A 19,256-nucleotide genomic window follows, 5' to 3' on the forward strand; every position below is an offset into this window, starting at 1 on the left:
ACTAACGATCTTGGCTGCCACAGTGCCAGCATTTCAGATGGGGAATTAACTGCTGTTAACTGGTTCTTCTGACCATGATTAGTGAATGGCAGGAACTGTGTTGTGGGAGCTGTGGGCTGGCGTTCCTGCCACCTAGCTCCTGGCTGCCTGGCTAGCTTATGCCCCAAAATAACAACATACAAACTGTATTTTTTTAAACACTGCCTGGCCCATTTCTATTAATGTGTGTAGCACCTTGAGGTGCGCTTACCAGGAAGATTCTAGCCTACGTTCATCCTGGGTCGGAGCTTCATCGTGTCTGGCTCCGAAAGGAGCTGCCCTGCATCTGAGCTCACTTCCTCTTCCTCCCAGCATTCTGTTCTGTTTACTCCACCTACCTAAAGGCTGGCCAATCAAATGGGCCATGGCAGTTTCTTTATTAGCCAATGACCTTCCTCCATCAGAACTGGTCTGTGGAAAGTTCTTGGGGAGAGAGAGTATGGTTACTCCTTGTGGAGTGGTCCCTCAGAAAAAGATAAAGGTATGATCTGAGTTTCCTGAGACACTCTCATCCTCAGCAGTCCTGTATACAACAAGGAACTTTGCCAGCCACCCAAACCTTCTAGGCAGCACCACCCTTGGCTCTTCTTCTTACCCCAAAGAGACTTGTCAACACCCGAGACACCTTGAGCTGATTAAGCCCAGTTCAGGACTCGTTTTCCTTTTGTGGATCCAGCAAGCAACCCTTGTTGTGCCCAGCTGTGCCTACAAGGCAGGCACTATACCACCTAACGGAATCCTTAGTCTCCGGTTTCTTTAACATTGAGCATTCAAAGCTCATTTCCACCAGGGACTTTTTTTTTTTCACAACCCCAGGTATATAATATTGGCATACATGCATTTACTGATAATAAATCATAATTTATTTTAAAGCAATTCTTTGGTATATCACAATTTTACCATCTATTAATTAAGCAGGGTGTATTTGCATGCTGTGAGGTGGATGTGTTGGTCTAACAAAATCCAAACTAACAAAACACTATTTTGATACTTTAATGCTTTTGAATGATGATGGGAAAAGATTAGAAGTGTTTATTTTCTATAATGAAACCATTGTGTTTTTATAACAGCAGAGAACTTGGTATGTAAAGGGACTGTATAGTTCATGGCATGCAGAAGTCCAGATTCTGAGCCATGGTGTTTTGGACATTGTGTGGAAAGCACAGTGCTGAGAACCTGAGCTTCAGTAAAGTTGCACAGTGGACCCTGGGCAAGGGCCCCTACAAACACATTGGATTCATTATGGGTTTTGATTTTGAATTAATTTTTGGTTATTGTGTATTCAGAAATTTTGTGACGTTGCCAGGCCTTTTTGGTTTTGGTTTCTTTTTTTTTTTCGGTTAATTATACAGCCTCAGATAGGATCATGACCACAGCTGAAGAAGCCTTGGCCTAGTTACTGTAGTATTTAAGGAGTGTAGAGCAAGTGAGATGGCACAGTGGGTAAGGGTGACTGCTACCAAGCCTGATGATCTGAGTTTGATCCTTGGAGCCCACGTGGTGGAAGGAGAGGACTGGCTCTCACAAGTTGTCCTCTTACCACACACATACTACAGGGACTGCATGCCCATCCACGCCCACATAAACTTCTTAGATGGCCTCTTCTATGCAGTTGTGCCTCATCACACAGTTTACAGTTCTGAGAATTGAAGCTTCCATGTGTATGTATATAGTACATGTATCATATTCACTGTGTTTATATCGTGGGGTGCATTCTACTCTAATATTCTAACACAAGAAAAGCTGTGTTCATAGAGCATATTCTCAGTGGGGGAGAAAACCAGTCATAAATGAACCTCATATGGATGCTGAGTGTTGAGTGTGTTATTCTGTGTCCAGCCTCAACTGCCAACGCTAAAGTAGGTAGGACAAGGCTCACTAAGCAGGCGGGCACACGTTAAAGAGCCCCCATCCTCCTCCTCCCATATAGTCTTTCTTGGCCTTGTATCACACAGGAAAGCTTGGAAACCAAGGGTGTGAGCGAAGAAATGAAAAGTAAAATGTGATAGTGGCCTCACAGAAATAGGTTGAGAGAGAAAGAGCAGTCAGAATCTGGGGCTTGATACAAGTCAGAGCAAAGATTAGTGTTTTTATCCAGCTCTGTCTGCAAGGCAGAGTTTAGCAAGTAAAGGATGTGGCTAAGAATTACTGCATAAAGATACTTAAGTCTCGAGCCAGAGACAGCTCAGTGATGGAAAACATTTCTTACAGAAGACTCGGGTTCAGTTCCCAGCACCTGTGTCTGGTACCTCACAGCTGCCTGCTTTAGACCCAAGGGAGCCTCTGTGGACAGCAGGCATGAGAGTGGTACATATATACACATGTAGGCAAATACTTATACACACAAAACAAATAAGTGTGTTTTTATTGTTTTTATTGGGGGGGGTGGCGGTTTAGGTTTGGTTTGGTGTTTTGAGACAGGGTTTCTCTGTATAGCCCTGGCTGAACTGTAACTCACTCTGTAGACCAAACTGGCCTTGAACTCAGAGATCTTGAGTGCTGGAATTAAAGGTGTGTACCACCACTACCTGGCAGGGTTTTTTGTTTGTTTGTTTTTGTTTTGTTTTGTTTTTAAGATACTTAAGTTAGTTTTTTGTTGAAGTTTACTTTAGAAACTAGGCATAGGGACTCAAACCTATAATCCTAGTCCTCAGGAGATTGGGTTGGAAGGAAAGTTTGTCTGTTACTAGTCTGGGCTGTATCGTAAGCTCCAAGTCAGCATGAGCTGTAGCATAAGTTCCTGCCTTCAGCTGTTTTTCTTAATCTTGTCTCTGTGGGTATTTTAATAAGCAGACTGCTTCTTGTGGCAGGCCAGTTCTATGCATCAGAAGTCATTTGGCAGCATTCTCACCTGTAGCCAGCAGAAGCCAGTAAGACTCCCTTAGCTGTCCTGAGATGTCTGTGGAGGTTGCTAGGCCCTCCTGTGGCAGAGCATCCTAGTGAAGACTGCTGTTCTGAAACCTGATGCTAATACCAAGTGTGGCTCCAGGGCCGGTGGCCTCCACAGCCACGGCTGCATCCCAGAGCTAGTTCAGGGTCTCTGCCCCCTCCGCAGTCCCTCTGAGCAGGAATCCCACTTAGCTAGGCCTGCAGCTTGCTCCAGATTTATTCACACATTAGAAGCGCTGATGATCAGGTTGAATTTAAATTAACTATGAGATTTCGACGCTGCCTTTAACTTGGATGAAGAAGTGAGTGCCAGTCTTGTGTGTGGCTCAGCCCTTCTGATCACATGATTCTGTGACCCCTCAGTGGCAGTCCCACAGCTCCGGGCAGAGAAGTAAACAGTGTGAGAAGGTAATAGCAGCAGACGGCGAGTTCCTGTGTTCTGGAAAGCAGTTGGAATGGTCTTCTCTGACCCATGATGATTGCGTGTCACATGAGTGAACAAAATCAGTATTTTTCGAAATGTTTAACCTGGCAGTGGCCTGTGGAATGGATAATTAGTGACTCCTAGCATTTGTAGGAGAGGGTTAAGCAGCAATGTCATCCTTACTCAGAAAACCACAAATTACCACTGACTTCTGATGATTTCTGATCTTCTTTGCCACAAAACCCCATATTAAAAGGAGCCCAGTCCACAAGGGCAGCTTTTACCAGACACACTGTGGATATTCCAACCTGTTATGCAGATTGGGCGGGGGAGGGGGGCTTCCAGTAGATGATACTGCCTTCTGAAGTCATCTACGGAGGAAAGACTAGATCCGAGGCATAAGCAAAGTTTGCATAGCTGTCAAAGCAGCCCGACCATCATGGTGTCCTGGGAGCCATGGGAGCTACCCAGTGGTTTCTCACAAGCCGTTTGTTGTTCGCCCAACAATAGTGAGCAGTCTTGCACAGTGTCTGAAGAGACTTGCATGTGCACACATTAGCGTCTCTTATGTGTAGTGTCCAGAGTTGTTCTAGCAGCTGTATCGCAGCCAGAAGGAAGGGGACATACAGAGAAGAGAGTCCCGCTTTTAAACTAAAGCTCCAGAAGTGTAATTTCCTTCTTCCGTACGCCACCCACGTGACCCGACCTGTCCTTGGAGTCTCTCCTCTGTAGGACAGACTTGGGGGTAGAATCCAGCCCTGTGCCCAGGGAGCAGAAAACAGTACTGGACAATTAGTGCTCTCCTTCAGAGAGTGATGTCTGTCTGCCCTGTTCATCAGGCCTGGTCAGCCAGTTGGAGTTTATGTACAAGGCTAGGGTGGCGAGATTGATAGCCGATGTTCTCTTTTTATGCCTAGTTATTGCCCAGGTAGCTAACCGCTCTTATAGACAAGGAGGGAGGGAACAAAGACTTCTGGGGGATTTCTCACAAGAGCCCCCAAGTGTATATAAGCTATTCTGAATCTTACCATGTCCCTAAATGTGGGTCATGGACTCATTACTGCCAGGGACTCACTAGGTTATCACTGGTAGAGTCCACACTATGGGTTAGGGTCATCCCAATATGCAGCTGTTCATCTTAAATACCTGGGAGTTTGTCCATGGTCATCTTCAGATTTTATGTCTGGGTTAAATAATAAAAATGTGACTATAATTTCTGCCCCATCAGAGCCAGACTCTGCAGACTAACTGAGACTTTGATCCTTAGGGCCTGAATGCTGTGTTTGATATACTGGTGATAGGCAAACTCAACATTCTGGAAACTTTCCAGAAGGTACTACATAAGGACAAGTCATTAGAGGTGAGTTAACATGCTTTTATCTCAAGCCTCGACATGGGAAATGTCAAGTACCAGCAAATCTCAAATGCAACTTTCCAAGTAGTTCTCGTGATTTGAATTCTAAAGTAGGCAGCTTTTTAATGTACTGTGTCAAATGACCAAGGTGGCTGCTACATGCCTGTCTCAGTCTCCTAAATACTTGGGATTGCATGCGATGCTTTAGCTGAACATCTTCAACAACAGGAACTTTGTGGTGTCCTTTCAGAACACTGGTGTGCTCAGGAATGGAGGCCTCCTCTTCCGAATGGCCCTGCTCACCTTCGGAGGCACTGGCTTGCTTTATGTACGCTGGAAAATCATGGGTACAGGTCCACCGGCATTTACTGAGGTGGACAACCCAGCCTCCTTTGCAGACAGCATGTTGGTTAGGGTAAGTATTGAGCCCAGACTTCTTTTCGGTTACAGTGGTTCTCAACCTGTGGGTCTCAGCCCCTTCCACAGGGGTCATATATCAGATATCCTACATATCAGATGATTTCATTCTGATTCATGACAGTAGCAAGATTACAGTTATGAAGTAGCAATGAAAATAATTGTATGGTTGGGGATCACCACAGTGTGAGGAACTGTATTAAAGGGCCGCAGTGTACCACTGGCGTAGATCCTTCATCCTTCCCCATCTTCATCCCTGCCTACCACCACATTCCCAAGATCCTAATAAACAGATACATTCTGTATTACTATTATCAAGATAAAACCAACTTTTTAATTATACTGTTGGGAAAGATATGTATTGGGTCTTTAGACCGTTATCTTTTGGTGTCCATGAGGAATTAGTTTCAAGAGCCCTCCTCCCCCACCAATTCCAAAAACCCAGGGGTGCTGGAGTCTCTTTGATAAGCCAAGAGTGTTTACATACAGCATAAACCCATCTCCCCCAGATTGCCCCCAGCTTCTACACTGTAGCTAACCCAATGCCTGCTCTCTGTCCTTCCGTGATCAGTGAAGCCCTCACTGCTCAGCACATTTAAGCTTTGGATTTTGGAACTTTCCAAAATTTCTTTTTCTTCCAAATATTTTCAGTCTGGTTAAATTCTAGGTTTGTGGAATCTATGGATTCCAGAGAAGATGGGGCCGACCATGATCCCTTTCATGAAAATAAGGAAAGGTGGCCCCCGCTGTGACCATGCCCATCTCACTGATGTGCTTTCTGACCCCGTTTCTGTGACATCCAGGGAAACGGGCTTGGCTGAGTGAAGACAAAATGCAATAACACAACGCTATTGCAGGAGTCTGCAAAATATAGTAACTATTGCAGCAGTCTGACAGCATCAAGATGGTTCACTCTGGCTCCCCTGTTTTTCTAAAGATCTCAAGCCAGATTCCTAGCCGCACACTTTACAGAGTGAAATCAAGAGAATACTCAGGGCTGAGGTCCATTTTTAAATTGTTAGGTAGATGCACTGTGGACACCCAGGCCTTACATTGACCGTGTCAGAGGCTTTAGGAAATGCTATGTAAATGAGCCCTAACCTGGGAGAAATACAACACCTGCATTGCCTGGCCCAGCGGCTTGCTGTATTTTTAAAAGTATAAAAATTTGGATGCATTTAATAAATTACAGACGACAGTCCTGTGCTCAGAATACAAATGGGCAGTATTTCATTTTTACACAACTGCTCCCTGGAACAGGAGCTTATGAATGCCTCGGAAGTGAAGTTAGGATAAAGCGTGCTCTTTCAAGTTCAGTATCAAGTAAGTGTTTGTTTTTCTTTTGACTGACAGGCCATAAACTATAATTACTACTATTCATTGAATGCCTGGCTGCTGCTGTGTCCCTGGTGGCTGTGCTTTGATTGGTCAATGGGCTGCATCCCCCTCATTAAGTCAGTTGGTGACTGGAGGGTAATTGCTCTAGCGGCACTTTGGCTCTGTCTAATTGGCCTAGTATTCCAAGCTCTGTGCTCGGAAGATAGCTGCAAGAGAAGGTAAGAGGCAACATGGCATTTTAACTTACACCCAGAAGCATTGTGCTGGATCCAGTGCCCATCACTTCTAACTGTTCTGTACACTGGATGTCTAAGGGCATTTGTTTTAATATATAGCTACACAAGGTGGGAATCTATGAGAGCCTTCAGCTGGTAGGGAAGTTGGAGGAGCAGAAGCAGTAGATATGACTGCCACATGCCCCCCCTCAAGTAGCACTTGGAGATCTCGCAGTAGGAGGTGAAGTGTAATTTATGGTCAGAACGGAGAGTGTAATTGACGTGTGTTGGGTCCATTATTTCACAGTTCTCCTTCAAAGACCCTTGCAAATCCTGTGCTCATCCATTCTGTTGTCGGGCACAAAATAAGTTGCTGCCCCGAAGAGACACTAGACTTCAACAGAAAAAAAAAAAAAAAAAAAAAAGATCTTTTGGATCTTTTGCCAAGGGTTATTGAGGAAATAATTGGAGAAAACAAACATGTTCCATGTAAATGAAAACTGTTTAAGATGATTTCCATGAAGCCTAAGTGCACGGGATATTAAATGAGTAATTTCTCCAAATGGAATGAACGTTTTCTGCTCGTTGTGTGCCGAAATTGGTTGGTGATTCCAAAGAGCAACAAACTTTAGTCCCAGTCAGTGAAACAAAATATTGTAAGTCACAGAAGGAGCCACCAAATGTGATCCTATTTCTTCATTTATACCTTTGCATAACATCAAACAGAGAGACATAAAGAATGGTCTGCAGATAGATGCTAGGTATGTTTCACGGAATCCTGTGTTTGTGCTTTCTTGGTTGTAACATAGTAACAAGAAAAAAATGATACTTGTTTCTTTCAAAGTCTAATCTATTTCTGTATTGTTCTGGTTGGTGGGGGAGTCACACTAAAAACTACATGACTTATTGAGGACTAGTGTTCACTAATCAAGGAATAGATTAAATGTAATCTTTCTGACTTTATTGATACAAACATGATGTGGATGTTTTCCTCATCTTCTGGCTGCTGAGGACCTTTCTCTGAGCTGTCGGCTAACTCCCTCTACTGATGCCTTTTTCCTTGCTAATGTCTTTTCTAAATTGAGGACGAGAAGCCAAGAACAGTATTGTTAATAAGTCAAGTAAAGAGCTTTTCTTGAGAAGTCTGAAACCAGCTGTTTATAGAAATACTTTTCCTCTTCCAGAATCCTTACTCTGGGTCTTGGATTTCTTGTGATTCCCTTTCTTCCTGCAAGCAATTTGTTTTTCCGAGTGGGCTTCGTAGTTGCAGAGCGTGTCCTCTACCTCCCCAGCGCTGGGTACTGCATGCTGCTGACCTTTGGATTTGGAGCCCTAAGCAGACACACTAAGAGAAAGGTAACGTGGGGCTGGGGAGACGATTCAGTGGGTAAGGAGTTCGAACCACAGTTGATGTAAAATGCCTGGCATGGCTTTGCATGCCTGTAATCTTAAGAGCTTTAAGCCGGGCAGATCCTGGGAGCTCACTGTCCAGCCAGCCTAGCAGAAATAGCCAGCTTTTGGTTCCATGAGTGACCCTGCCTTGAAGAAGTAAGGTTAAGAGTGATGAAGGAAGACACCTGATAGCCTCTTGTGGCCTCTGCATGGGCACAGGTGGATGCTCACAGCTGCTTACCCATGGGCATGCACCCCACATAAGTACACACCCAAAGGAAAAGGAAAATAGACCAACCCAGAATGCTGCCTTAGACAGCAACCTCCACATGTGGCTTACTAATGGCATCTGCCTACTCTGTGCAGAAACCAGTTGCCGCCGTCATCCTGGGCATCCTGCTCATCAACGCCCTGAGATGTGTGGTCCGCAGTGGCGAGTGGCGGAGCGAGGACCGGCTCTTTCGGAGCGCCTTGTCTGTGTGTCCCCTCAATGCTAAGGTACCTTGCCCGCCAGGTTCCTCTTCACAGCAGAGTAAGAGGGTTCACTGTGGAGCAAGCACTACTGTTAACCATCATCAGATAGTTGGGGGGTTATTGTTTTTTTTTCAGTGAATTTATTATGATTCATTGTACTCAGCTAAAAGAAATTATTATATTCAAAAGGAGTCATTAAAATCACACAATATCAATAGATTGATTTAAAGTGGTGCCCATTCTCCAGCCAGCTCACTGTGAGGTGGCTGGGAGTGGGAGGATGTCTCATCTCCAGGCTAGGGCTGCCGACAGCTCCCACCCTAATCATTCAGAAGAAACCTTTTGGAATCCTCACGCTGGTGATAGGAGCTGGCCTCCTCAAGCTAGAGTGTGAGGGTGGCGGTACCTGTGAATAGAAGTTTAAAGTGGATGGGTGCACACCGCTGCACATCACCCCGTTCTCTGCTTGGTGATGCCTCTTGGCAGATTAAATAAGTGTGGATGTATGTGCTTTTAAAATTGGCAGTGTTTTTGTTGGAGAGACCTAGAGGGGATTTGTCTTGCTTGTATTTTTGGGTAAATCTAAGCTTTCTACTTATCCAGCTGTGCAAACTCTGTTCTTTTTTTATTTTATTATTATTATTAGTTATTATTTTGTAAGTAATAATGCCTGCCTGGTAGGTTTCTTGTGGGAGTGGAGTGAACAATGACACCATACGCAGTGGTCAGCACATAGCAGGTACTCTGAAAATGCTAGCTTTTTAGATTTCATGTTCATTTGGCTTCACAGAACAGTAATAAGAGAATTCGATTTGCTGAAGTTGGGCCAAGACTTTAGGGTAGAAATTCTCCTGTTAGAATACAGATTATTATGTCTTAGCTCATTTGATGGGAATCACCTAGAATGTGTGAATGGGTTCTGAATGGGGGGCGTTTTCTCAAGTTCTCCTGTCTACATTCTATATTAAGGAAGGCAGTGATTTCAGACAAGGTTCTATAAACAAAACTAAGGAGCACTTCACATCTAACTGTGACCACAAGGTGAAGGCCAATCTATAAGAGCTGGGACTCTGTGCCTTTCCTTTTTTTCTTTCCTTCCTTCCTTCCTTCCTTCCTTCCTTCCTTCCTTCCTTCCTTCCTTTTTTTTTTTTTTTGTCACTCATTTTATAGTTCAAAGTCTTAGAGTAATTTACTTCCAGCTTTTATCCTTGGTATGCTGATCAATCACTGTCTTTTGTAAATGAACCTTTAGTAGCAGTTGAATTTCATAGACGTAAGATTCCCTTTGCATTTTCTTCCCTGCATAGACAGCAGTAATTGTGCGTTCTGTTTATATAGTTCCTCGCTGTGCGGAACTCCAGTCTCTGCACAGGGCCTTATAATTAATCCCATTGTCCTCCTGCTAAGGACTTTAATTTCCCAGATGGGAGAAACTGAGGCACAGAAAGGGATAGCTGGTAATTTGAGTGGCTGGGTAGAGATCCAGCGTCGTGTTTTGCCATGCCCAGGTGACCACCGTGGTAAACAAGGGACGTGGCATGTATTTGCTGTCTTGGCCTGAAAATCTTCTCAGTGTGTGAATTAAGCCATAATAGACTGGAAGACAGAGAGTGCACACACACAGGTATTACATGGTCACGAGTATGTGTGTTTCTCATTTTAACTAAGCTGTGCAGAAAGACCTCAGCTTCAAGTCAGCACTATGATACTCTTTTTCTAGAGCTTTTCTCAATGTCATTTAATGGAAGCAAGATAGAGTTTCTGTTCCTTTATATGCTGAAGTGTCTAATTGTCTTTCTTTCTTTATTTTTTTTTCCAAAAAAGCTATGTTGATCTCAGAGAAGAATGCTCCTCTGGAAACTGTTATATATCCTTTTCCAGGGGATTCGTTTTCTGCTCTGGTCTCTACTCGATAGTCTCTGAGTATTAAGTAAGCGCTTGGCACCTGGCTGTTGTTCAGACCCAGATTTATAAACTGAAACTTGCTTTTTTTTTTTTTTACTATGAAAGATTGACATATCAGTACAGGTAGTGCTGGTCCCTGGCCTGCATTGAAATTACCCACAGTGCCTTGCATGTGGTAAGTGCTTAATATTAGTTATTGAATTGGGCCAAATGGAAATTGTGTGTTCATCAAGCCTACTGTGTGTGAGATTCCAAGTACTGAGTTTATTGGCAGTCATTTTAGTTTTTAAGACTTAAACATATGTTGCATTTAATATCACCCCCATGATATAGCTCTAAATTATTTTAACAATGAAAGGACCGTATACCACCCCAAGGAATTTCGTTAAAGATGATTACTGAATTTTTTTGTGTGTGTATGTTTAAACATTTTAGGCTTAGCAATTTTCAACATCGACAGAATATTTGAAACAGCCAGTTTCCAAAGCAGCGATATTAAAAGTGCCTTTCATTGTGGGTGCTGTTACTTTTCCCTCGTGTGTTTGTCATTTGGTGGAGATGTCTGTTTTAATCTGGCTTCGTTGTCTCAGCATATGAGGTAGAAAGACTGGAGGGAAAGTTGGATAAAGGTCCTCTTGCAGTCTTTGTATACCACAGTAATGAAAATCACTCATTTTTAAACACTATCAGCAGTAGCCTTGTCATCAGGTCTGTTTTCTGCGTTCTTTGGCCCAATCTAGGCAGCTATTTTCACAGAATTCCCTGTTCAATGCATAGACTGAGACTGTCTTCTAGACCTGAATCAGATTTCTAACTCATTCTGTTTAAATAGCTGCTATACAACTTTTTCCAGTGGCCTGTCCTCCCTCCTGGGATTCTGGCCTGGTATTCTAAGTGCCTGGCAGAACCCTGGCCGTGCTGCAGAGGGCAGCTGAACTCTTCTGAAGGGCTGCTCATGGAGAGAACAAAGGAAGGCAGCAGGAGCTATAGGTAGAAGAGGCCAGAGCCGTACTGACATCTGAGTAGAAGCTGTATTTGTGTCCTGGTGACCAGGGGGACGTTCCTCTCTCTTTCTGTTCTTTTGCGCATGGAATGGGATGGGACCACAAATACTGTGGGCTGCTCTGGCAGTAGTGCATACAGAACTGCTTCTGCGCTGCAATGTAAGAGTGAAAATACCTATGCGTGGACAACACTGTGGTCCAGGAAGTCTCTGGCGTGTGTGTGTGTGTGTGTGTGTATAGGAAAGTGTCCTGAGTTATCATCAGGGATAGCCCCCACCCCTTAGACTTCACAACTTCTCTCTTAAACTGAGTAACACACATTTCTGTACTAAAAACGGGTATTCTGTAATAGGGAAGCAGGAAGGCAGGGCTTACATCAGGGTAGAGGAGAGACCTGGAGACAGGGAAGTTGGATGTGGTGAGAACAGCAGCAGAGAGGTATCTGGTTACTGGTAAACACCAAAGATATGAGCCAGGCTGGAAGAGCTCCTCTCTGGGAGGAGCTCTTTAGAACTGAGACTACCAGTGCTGTGCAGACCGGATTGGTAGCCTTTTGTCCTGACATCCCAAGGGCACTGATCTGGTTGCTCCCAAGCAGTGCCTCAATGACCTGCTGTTGTCTAGCTGCTCCTGGCCAACCGGAAGTCCTGCCCTCAGCACTCCTGCAATGCTGAGCCTCCTGTCCCAACGATAGCTTCCGCTCATCCCTGCACTCTGTCTGGACTGCCTCTTCTTCCCAGGGCATCCTCCATGGCAAACCCTCCCTAATAGCTAGGTTCAGATCCCAGCCAGGACATAACCTTGCCTGCACAGCCCAACCTTGCCTGCACAGTCCTTGCAGTCTGTGCAGCAACACAGGACTGAGGTGGTTTAGTCATTAACTAGGAGTGATGTGCCCAGGACTTTGGCTTTTGCCTCCATGCTGTGCCCAGCTGCTAGTACAGCGCCTTTCTCAGTCATCATCAGTCACTGCCTGAAGGATGCGGGATGGTAGATGTTATTTGGTACCTTCTTAGTTTAGGCTGCCGTAAGAGAACGCTCTGGACTGGGGTTTAAATAGTACATATTTACTCTCAACATTGTGGAGGCACAGTGAAGGCACCTGTGGGTAGTGGTGGCCTGGGAAAGACCTTCTTCTAGTTCGGGGATGGCCATCTTTTCAGTGAGACCCTAACATAGTAAAGAAAGTGAGAGGGACACCTCTGTGACCTCATCACCTTCCAAAGTCCCCACCTTCTAACTCCTTAGGGTAGGAGTTAGTTTGCCATTGTATTAATTTGAGGATGGGGAACAAAAACATCCCACTCATGGTGCAGGGAGCAAAATGCTTGCAGATGCTACCAGAAGAATATGCCGGACAGAAAGGACCAGATTTAGAGAAAGCGACAGCTATTACTTCTGTCGCAGGTGTAGATGACTGACCTGGGATCTCACTCTTAGGTTTATAAGAGAGGAGGGCATGGGGCTTTCCAAACAGCGTCGTTTTGTGACTTTCTGGTTTTCTCTGGGGGTGATGTAGACATTTTCCTTCCTGTCGTATTTACAGCTGTCTGCTTGTTGCCCCCTGACTCATAATCGTAAGCCTGTAACCACCCCCCTATAGGGCCTTTTGGTTCTGGAGGATGGTTTTGTTGTTGTTTTGTTTTGTTTTAAATCCCTTCCCCTTCTGTCTTCGTTAGAAGATCCAATAGATTTCCAGCTCTGAACAAAGGAGTCTGTGTGCTGATAGCCAATGTCACCTGTGCTTTCAGGTTCACTACAACATTGGCAAAAACCTGGCTGATCAAGGCAACCAAACAGCAGCCATCAGATACTACCGGGAAGCAGTCAGGTACACACGTGTACACATGCAGCCTTGCTCCCCAAAATGCCGGCTCTTCCCCCAAAGACTCTTCCATCTTCGCTAGCTTCTGAGCGTTGGGAGAAAACAGTGGAGCGGTAACAGTGTTTGGCTTTTCTCTCCATTTCCAGATTAAACCCCAAGTACGTTCATGCCATGAATAACCTCGGGAATATCTTAAAAGAAAGGAATGAGCTACAGGAAGCCGAGGAGCTGCTGTCATTGGCTGTCCAAATACAGTAAGCATTTTTTTCCTTTTCTTAGCTTTCTGCCAAGGACAAAAGAATGGATCTCTGGTTTGGGCAGTCCTCTAATCTTCTCTTTTTCTTGTTCATCTTTTGTTTTTGTTTTAAAAAATGCTTTTCCAGGCCAGACTTTGCAGCCGCGTGGATGAATTTGGGCATAGTTCAGAATAGCCTGAAACGGTTCGAGGCAGCAGAGCAAAGCTACCGGACAGCAATTAAACACAGGCGGAAGTATCCAGACTGCTACTACAACCTCGGGCGGCTGGTAAGGGCAGGCAGGCTGCCTCGGTTCCCCGGCACCTAAAACAGAACCCTCCACATTAGAAAAGCCCTCTCTCTGTGTCTTTATCTCATTTGAAAGTAGCAATTAGATTTCCTTGAATACACTGCTGAAGTTCTAACTAATGAGTCATACAAATCAAATGAGTCTAACTTACAAAATCACAAAGGCAATGGATTAGATGAAAATCCTGCGCATCCCGTCTGCCCTGGAAAATGTACTCCAAGGGCCACTTCCTGGTAAATATTGTGTTGTTTTTAAAACATGGTCTGAATAGAAACTAGGATTTAAAAAACAAGCCTGTAACTGATTTTTGAGCTTCCTTGTTCTCTTTCCCCAAGGGAGCAGATTTCTTCTTTTGCAAGGGGACATTCTCCCCAAAAACAGTGCTTCAGGAGTTAGCTTATCTGAAAGGGCCTTGAAGTTACTTAATGGAAATAGAAGGTAACATGTTTGAACTAACCTATATTCCTAGTCGCTGACGGAATATTTTAGGCTATCTGAATATTTAAGCAATTTAAGGCAACTGCTCTTAATTTTCTTGACAAAGAAAATTATGAGCCAGTTCTTTAAACAGGTGTCATTAGATTTACTAGGTGAAAATTGATAAGGGAAATACTTTTGTCCATCTGAGCTGAACTGGACGGTATACAAAATGATGGCACATCTGAAAAAAAGAGTGTATGGCTTCACAAGTAGGTAGCATCCACAGGTTCTTAAAAAAAAAAGATAAAAGAAAAGGAAGAAAAAAGCTTGTTTATCCTCATTTGAAATACCCAAAGCATTGTCATTTTATGGGGTCTTTATGTAAAAACCAATAGTTCCCCTACATTAGTTATTCATCCAAATAACCACCTCATCTCATACTTGATAATCCAATGGTTCCATATAATATTTGTATTTTCCTTAAGAGATAATCGATATCCTCCTTCTTCTGGGAAGCATCCCTCTCTGAACGCTGAACTTTGACCTACAGACCGTGTCAAAGCAGAAGGGAAGCCCAGAAAACATTGGATCTTTGGGTTTTTTAATAGAAAGAATAGGCTTCTGTTTTTACCATGATATAAATAATTGTGACCTTCAGTGTGTTTTTTTCTGGAATGGTGTGCCGTGATTTTGGAAACTGCACAGGTAGAATGGACAGACCCAGGGCAGTTAGCAGTAGGACTGACTTCGGGATGGACGGAGGGGGTCCCTGCAGGCGTCACACAGGGAAGCAAACCTGGGGAAGAGATGAGAATGAAAACCCCATGCAGACTGACTTCGTCAGCCTGGACCAGACTTCCAGGAGTCAGATGCCAGGTGGTTTGTTGTCAGCATATTTAAAACACAGCAAAATTTGGGAAACGGTTTCCAGGCAACAATCAGTCCAGTTCCAGGTGCACAGTAAAGCTTAAAGTGCCACTATATAGAGACTCCTTTACAAAGTACTTGTGACCTTGAGGGTGGGTTCCTTAGCTGAAGTGTCGTCTCTGAGCAGCAGCATAGAGGTCAGCAGGCCATGAAGTACTAGTGACGTCTCCTCTAAGGATGGGTGATGGCCTAGGGAGGGAAGAGTCTGGGATAATCATTCTGGGGCATCTGGGTGAGATCTGCTTCTTTAGCAAAAGGTGAGTAAGGCCTACTTCCACAGATAGCAAAACGGTCACCAGGTCATTAACAAAATCCACTCCAAGCCTTCTGGGTAGGAAAACAGGTGTTTTATCTCCTCCCTTGAGAAGAGGCCCCTCCCTGTGTGTTACATTCCTGGTTTTCCCAGTGATCTGTGGGCACAAGGACCTCTGTGTCCCCCAACACTGGACAGGTCACTTTCAGTGAGCAGATAATGCTTGTATTATAAGTTTTAGGATGATGTGGCTTATGTGCTTTTATTAAAAAAAAAAAAAAACTAGTTTTAGTTGTTATGTAAGTACAATAGGAAGACACCATCTCTAGAAGTCCAGAAGTCAAAAAGAGGAGATACTTCCTCCAGGGCACTGTACAGGGGTACAGGGGTGACAGCCACATGACTGTCAGGAGACATTTGAACAAAGGTCGAGCCAGCTTGACGTTCTCTTGTCCTTATCAGCTGTCTCCAGGACTATTGGGCCCTGTGAGCATTCACATCTCCAAACGCATGCTTTCTAATGGTGCGAACGTCTATGCTGAAGAAGTCTTAAAGCTCCTTTAGGGATATGCAGGGGCGGAGGACACTTTAAAACCTCAGTCCTGTGCAAAGCAGGGCAAGTCCTCAGAGTTTCCCCTCTTAGAGGGGTAGTTCCTATCAGGTTATTGCTTGCAAAGCAAGTGTGTCCACCTGAAGCGTCCACATTAAAGCTCTGGTCTACAGTTATCGCTTCCTCCCCACTCACTCCCTGTCGCTGCTCCTCCTTACACTCCGGAAAGCAGGATTTATGCTAAATGAGTCCCCACAGAAGTAAAACAAAACCACAGAACATAAAGTACAAACATGGATGGTGAGTTCTAGCCTTGCCCTTCACAAGCTTTCGCTGGGACGATCAGTCACAGCCCTGAAACAAATGATGATTTTTTTTACCTGTTGTGCTGTCTTGAAGTGGCGTTGCCGTGGGCCTGTTGTCTAAGCCCCATTGTGCTCTCCATTGTGGTTCAATTACCCAGCTCTTGCTCTTGACAGCTTAAAAGCATTAAGCTTAATCTTTAACAGCTCGGCCAGCCCATTTATATATCCGCAAATGAGAGGAACTTAATAACTTCAGGGTGCCTGTTTCAGAAGCTGTTTTTATAATGGGAGACAGATACTTGCTTTGATTTGTGGATGCTGGTAAGAAGAGGACACAGTGCAATTATAGAGGAATGAGGAAGTGCCTGGTTATTTGGGCATGGTGCTGATCCTTGAGGTGGTGGTGATGGAAGAAGGCTGGGGACTCTTCTCTGTGCAGTTTTCTGTCAGTCATGGACTTTAGAAAAGAGAAAACATGCTAAGTGTTTTAAACCAGGACGCCTTAGCAGAAGGGCATGGTCAGACAGATGTGGGAAGAATAAAAATGGAAATATGATGCAGAGGTTTGGGGGAGTGTGTGGAGTGAGAACTGAATTCAGGGGAAGCTGCCTGTGGAGGAAAGACCGCTGCTTCCAGGCCTGGAACAGTGGAAGGAGGAGAGGGCAGGATGAGAGCTGGGCGAAAAGCATGGTTCTCTGTCCTTGTCCTTCTGAGGCTGGCAAAACTGTGTCAAGGAGTCAGGTGGTAAAGGACCAGAGCAGAGTATGGGGCGCAGGAAGGACGGGTAGGTAACTGACACCTCCACCCCTGTTGAGTATTAAGGCACCGTGTTTCTCTGTCCTATTTTTATTTTTTATTTATTTATGTGTCTTCTGTGTCATGTATCTTGATCCCATTCATTTCCCTGTTCCTTCACAACCACCCTCCACCCTGCACCCCCAAATATAACAAAATTTAAGAGAAAAAAATTAAAAGGGGGGGATTAAAAATCTCGTCATGGAAGCTGCAGTGTGACACAGTGAGTCACGCAGTAAACCCCTTTGTCCATATATCTATACTTGCAAGTGTTCATTGCAGTCATTGGTCTGGTTTGAGGCCTCTGGTTTCTACTACACCGTAGATGCTGGGCCCTCACTAGGACTCTTTCTGGGTCCTGTTGTTGCCCTGTGTTGTGGAGATCCTGCCGCTTTGGGTCTGTGGGTCAGGTCTCTACGTGCGTCAGCAGATCACAGATGGGTGGATGTTGGGGTAGGACAAATTATAACCCTGGATCTGGACTTGGGCCGCTGTAGGGCCGGTCTGCCTGCCAGTTCTCCCGTCTTCACCACCAGGGTGAGCTCTCCAGCATTGCCCCCTTCTAATTCCGTGTGTGAGGGGTGGGACCAATTGTGTGTAGAGGAAGAGTAGCTAAGGGAACAAAACAAAAACCTGTTACCTGATGCAGCCTTCAACAAGCAGTAATAACAGTCAGAGAGAGAGTGGGAAGAAGTTGGAAACAGGAGGACTGGTGTTGTATGAGGGATTTATGGTGTCGCCTGCGACTCTGTCCAGTGACTCACGTGTGAATTACACACTGCAGAGAACTGACTTGACACACCCAATACAAAGACGTGTTTAATGTTTAGTATATTTAAACCGCCCTATTTATTTGAATCTTATGCCATTTTCTAATGGTTTTAAAGGATGAAATATTGCAGCCTGATATTCCGAGCCTCATGAGAAATTTGAGAAATTCTGACATCCTTAACAAAAAAAAAGATATTTGTAAATGTTTTCATAATTCATTAACCTTTCGTTGCCTGTTTGTTGCGTGGGCCATCGAACAAGTCAGAATATTTCTGTTGTGGGACCTGAGCTGCCATAGATTTCTGTCATCTGAACTTGGGCAGAGTTCCAGGGAAGGCGTGCATCCAAATGAGATGTACTCGGGCCCCCACTAGACGAGCTGGCTAGTAGCTCCCGGGGTCTGCCTATCTCTCTCCCCTGCCTTGTTCTGGAATTGCATGTGTGCCAGCAGGCTTGGTTTTGATGTGAGTGCTGAGGGTGTAAGTGCCTGGCCCACGGAGCCGTCTCCCCAGCCACTACAACTATCTAGTCACATAAAATACTCATTTACTGTTCGAAATAATACTTTATCAAAGACAGACTCTAGGGGCCTTTCAGGAAGAGAAGAATAGCAGCATTTTCCAGTAGCTTGAAATGTGACTTCATAACTGTGATCAGCAAATACTGGGTTCTACAGTTAGGCTTCTTGGCTCAGGACCCAGCTCACCTCGTTCTAACCCCTGGCCTTCCCTCTTATATGTGTGGCTAAGCTGGTCTCTCATTTCCCTGTTATCTCAGTTGTTGCATCTGAAAAAGGCGTTGTAACAGCATCGACTTCGTTGGGACTCTTTTTTCAAGTACATGGGTTGATAGAAAAGACGAGAAGTTCTGTGAGTGAAGATAAAGTGGGGGCTCCTGTTGGTTCTGTGGGACTTTGTTGATAATATTGTAGAAGGGGAAGAAGACAGAAGGGTCAGAATACTGACTTTGGGGGATATTTGTTTTCAGTATGCAGACCTAAATCGTCACGTGGATGCATTGAACGCATGGAGAAATGCCACTGTGCTGAAGCCAGAGCACAGCCTGGCGTGGAACAACATGATCATACTCCTGGACAACACAGGTGCAGAGGGGAGCCATGATGAGGGGTCCCAGTCTTGTGGGCTGACCAAGGGCCCACGTCAAACACACGGGCTGCTCGGCACATAAGCCAGTGCCACCTCTACAGGCTAATGGCACGTAGACTAGTGCTATTCCTTCAGCTTAAAAAATAAATAAAATGGGGCTGGAGAGATGGCTCAGCAGTTAGGAGCAGTGACTGCTCTTCCAGAGGACCCGGGTTCAATTCCCAGCACCCACATGGCAGCTCACACCTGCCTTCATACCAGTGCACATAAAGAAAAGTTAAATTAGACCATTTAAAAATTCTCAAAT

The 19,256-nt window shown here is 44.7% G+C and overlaps 1 protein-coding gene across 3 annotated transcripts in view; it reads left to right on the forward strand.

The window, feature by feature from the left end:
- The window catches only part of Tmtc4 (transmembrane O-mannosyltransferase targeting cadherins 4), a 54,837-nt gene that overhangs the window by 29,145 nt on the left and 6,436 nt on the right, over window positions 1-19,256 (forward strand). For all 3 annotated transcript variants that reach the window (XM_057786626.1, XM_057786625.1, XM_057786624.1), the window contains exons 7-15: window positions 4,620-4,712; window positions 4,957-5,121; window positions 6,477-6,679; window positions 7,861-8,032; window positions 8,435-8,566; window positions 13,203-13,282; window positions 13,423-13,530; window positions 13,660-13,801; window positions 18,831-18,945. In XM_057786626.1, coding sequence (XP_057642609.1) covers window positions 4,620-4,712; window positions 4,957-5,121; window positions 6,477-6,679; window positions 7,861-8,032; window positions 8,435-8,566; window positions 13,203-13,282; window positions 13,423-13,530; window positions 13,660-13,801; window positions 18,831-18,945 — 1,210 coding nt within the window. The remainder of the gene's footprint in view (window positions 1-4,619; window positions 4,713-4,956; window positions 5,122-6,476; window positions 6,680-7,860; window positions 8,033-8,434; window positions 8,567-13,202; window positions 13,283-13,422; window positions 13,531-13,659; window positions 13,802-18,830; window positions 18,946-19,256) is intronic.

This window comes from Chionomys nivalis, chromosome 12 (assembly GCF_950005125.1).
Source record: "Chionomys nivalis chromosome 12, mChiNiv1.1, whole genome shotgun sequence".
Classification (NCBI taxonomy): Eukaryota; Metazoa; Chordata; class Mammalia; order Rodentia; family Cricetidae; genus Chionomys; species Chionomys nivalis.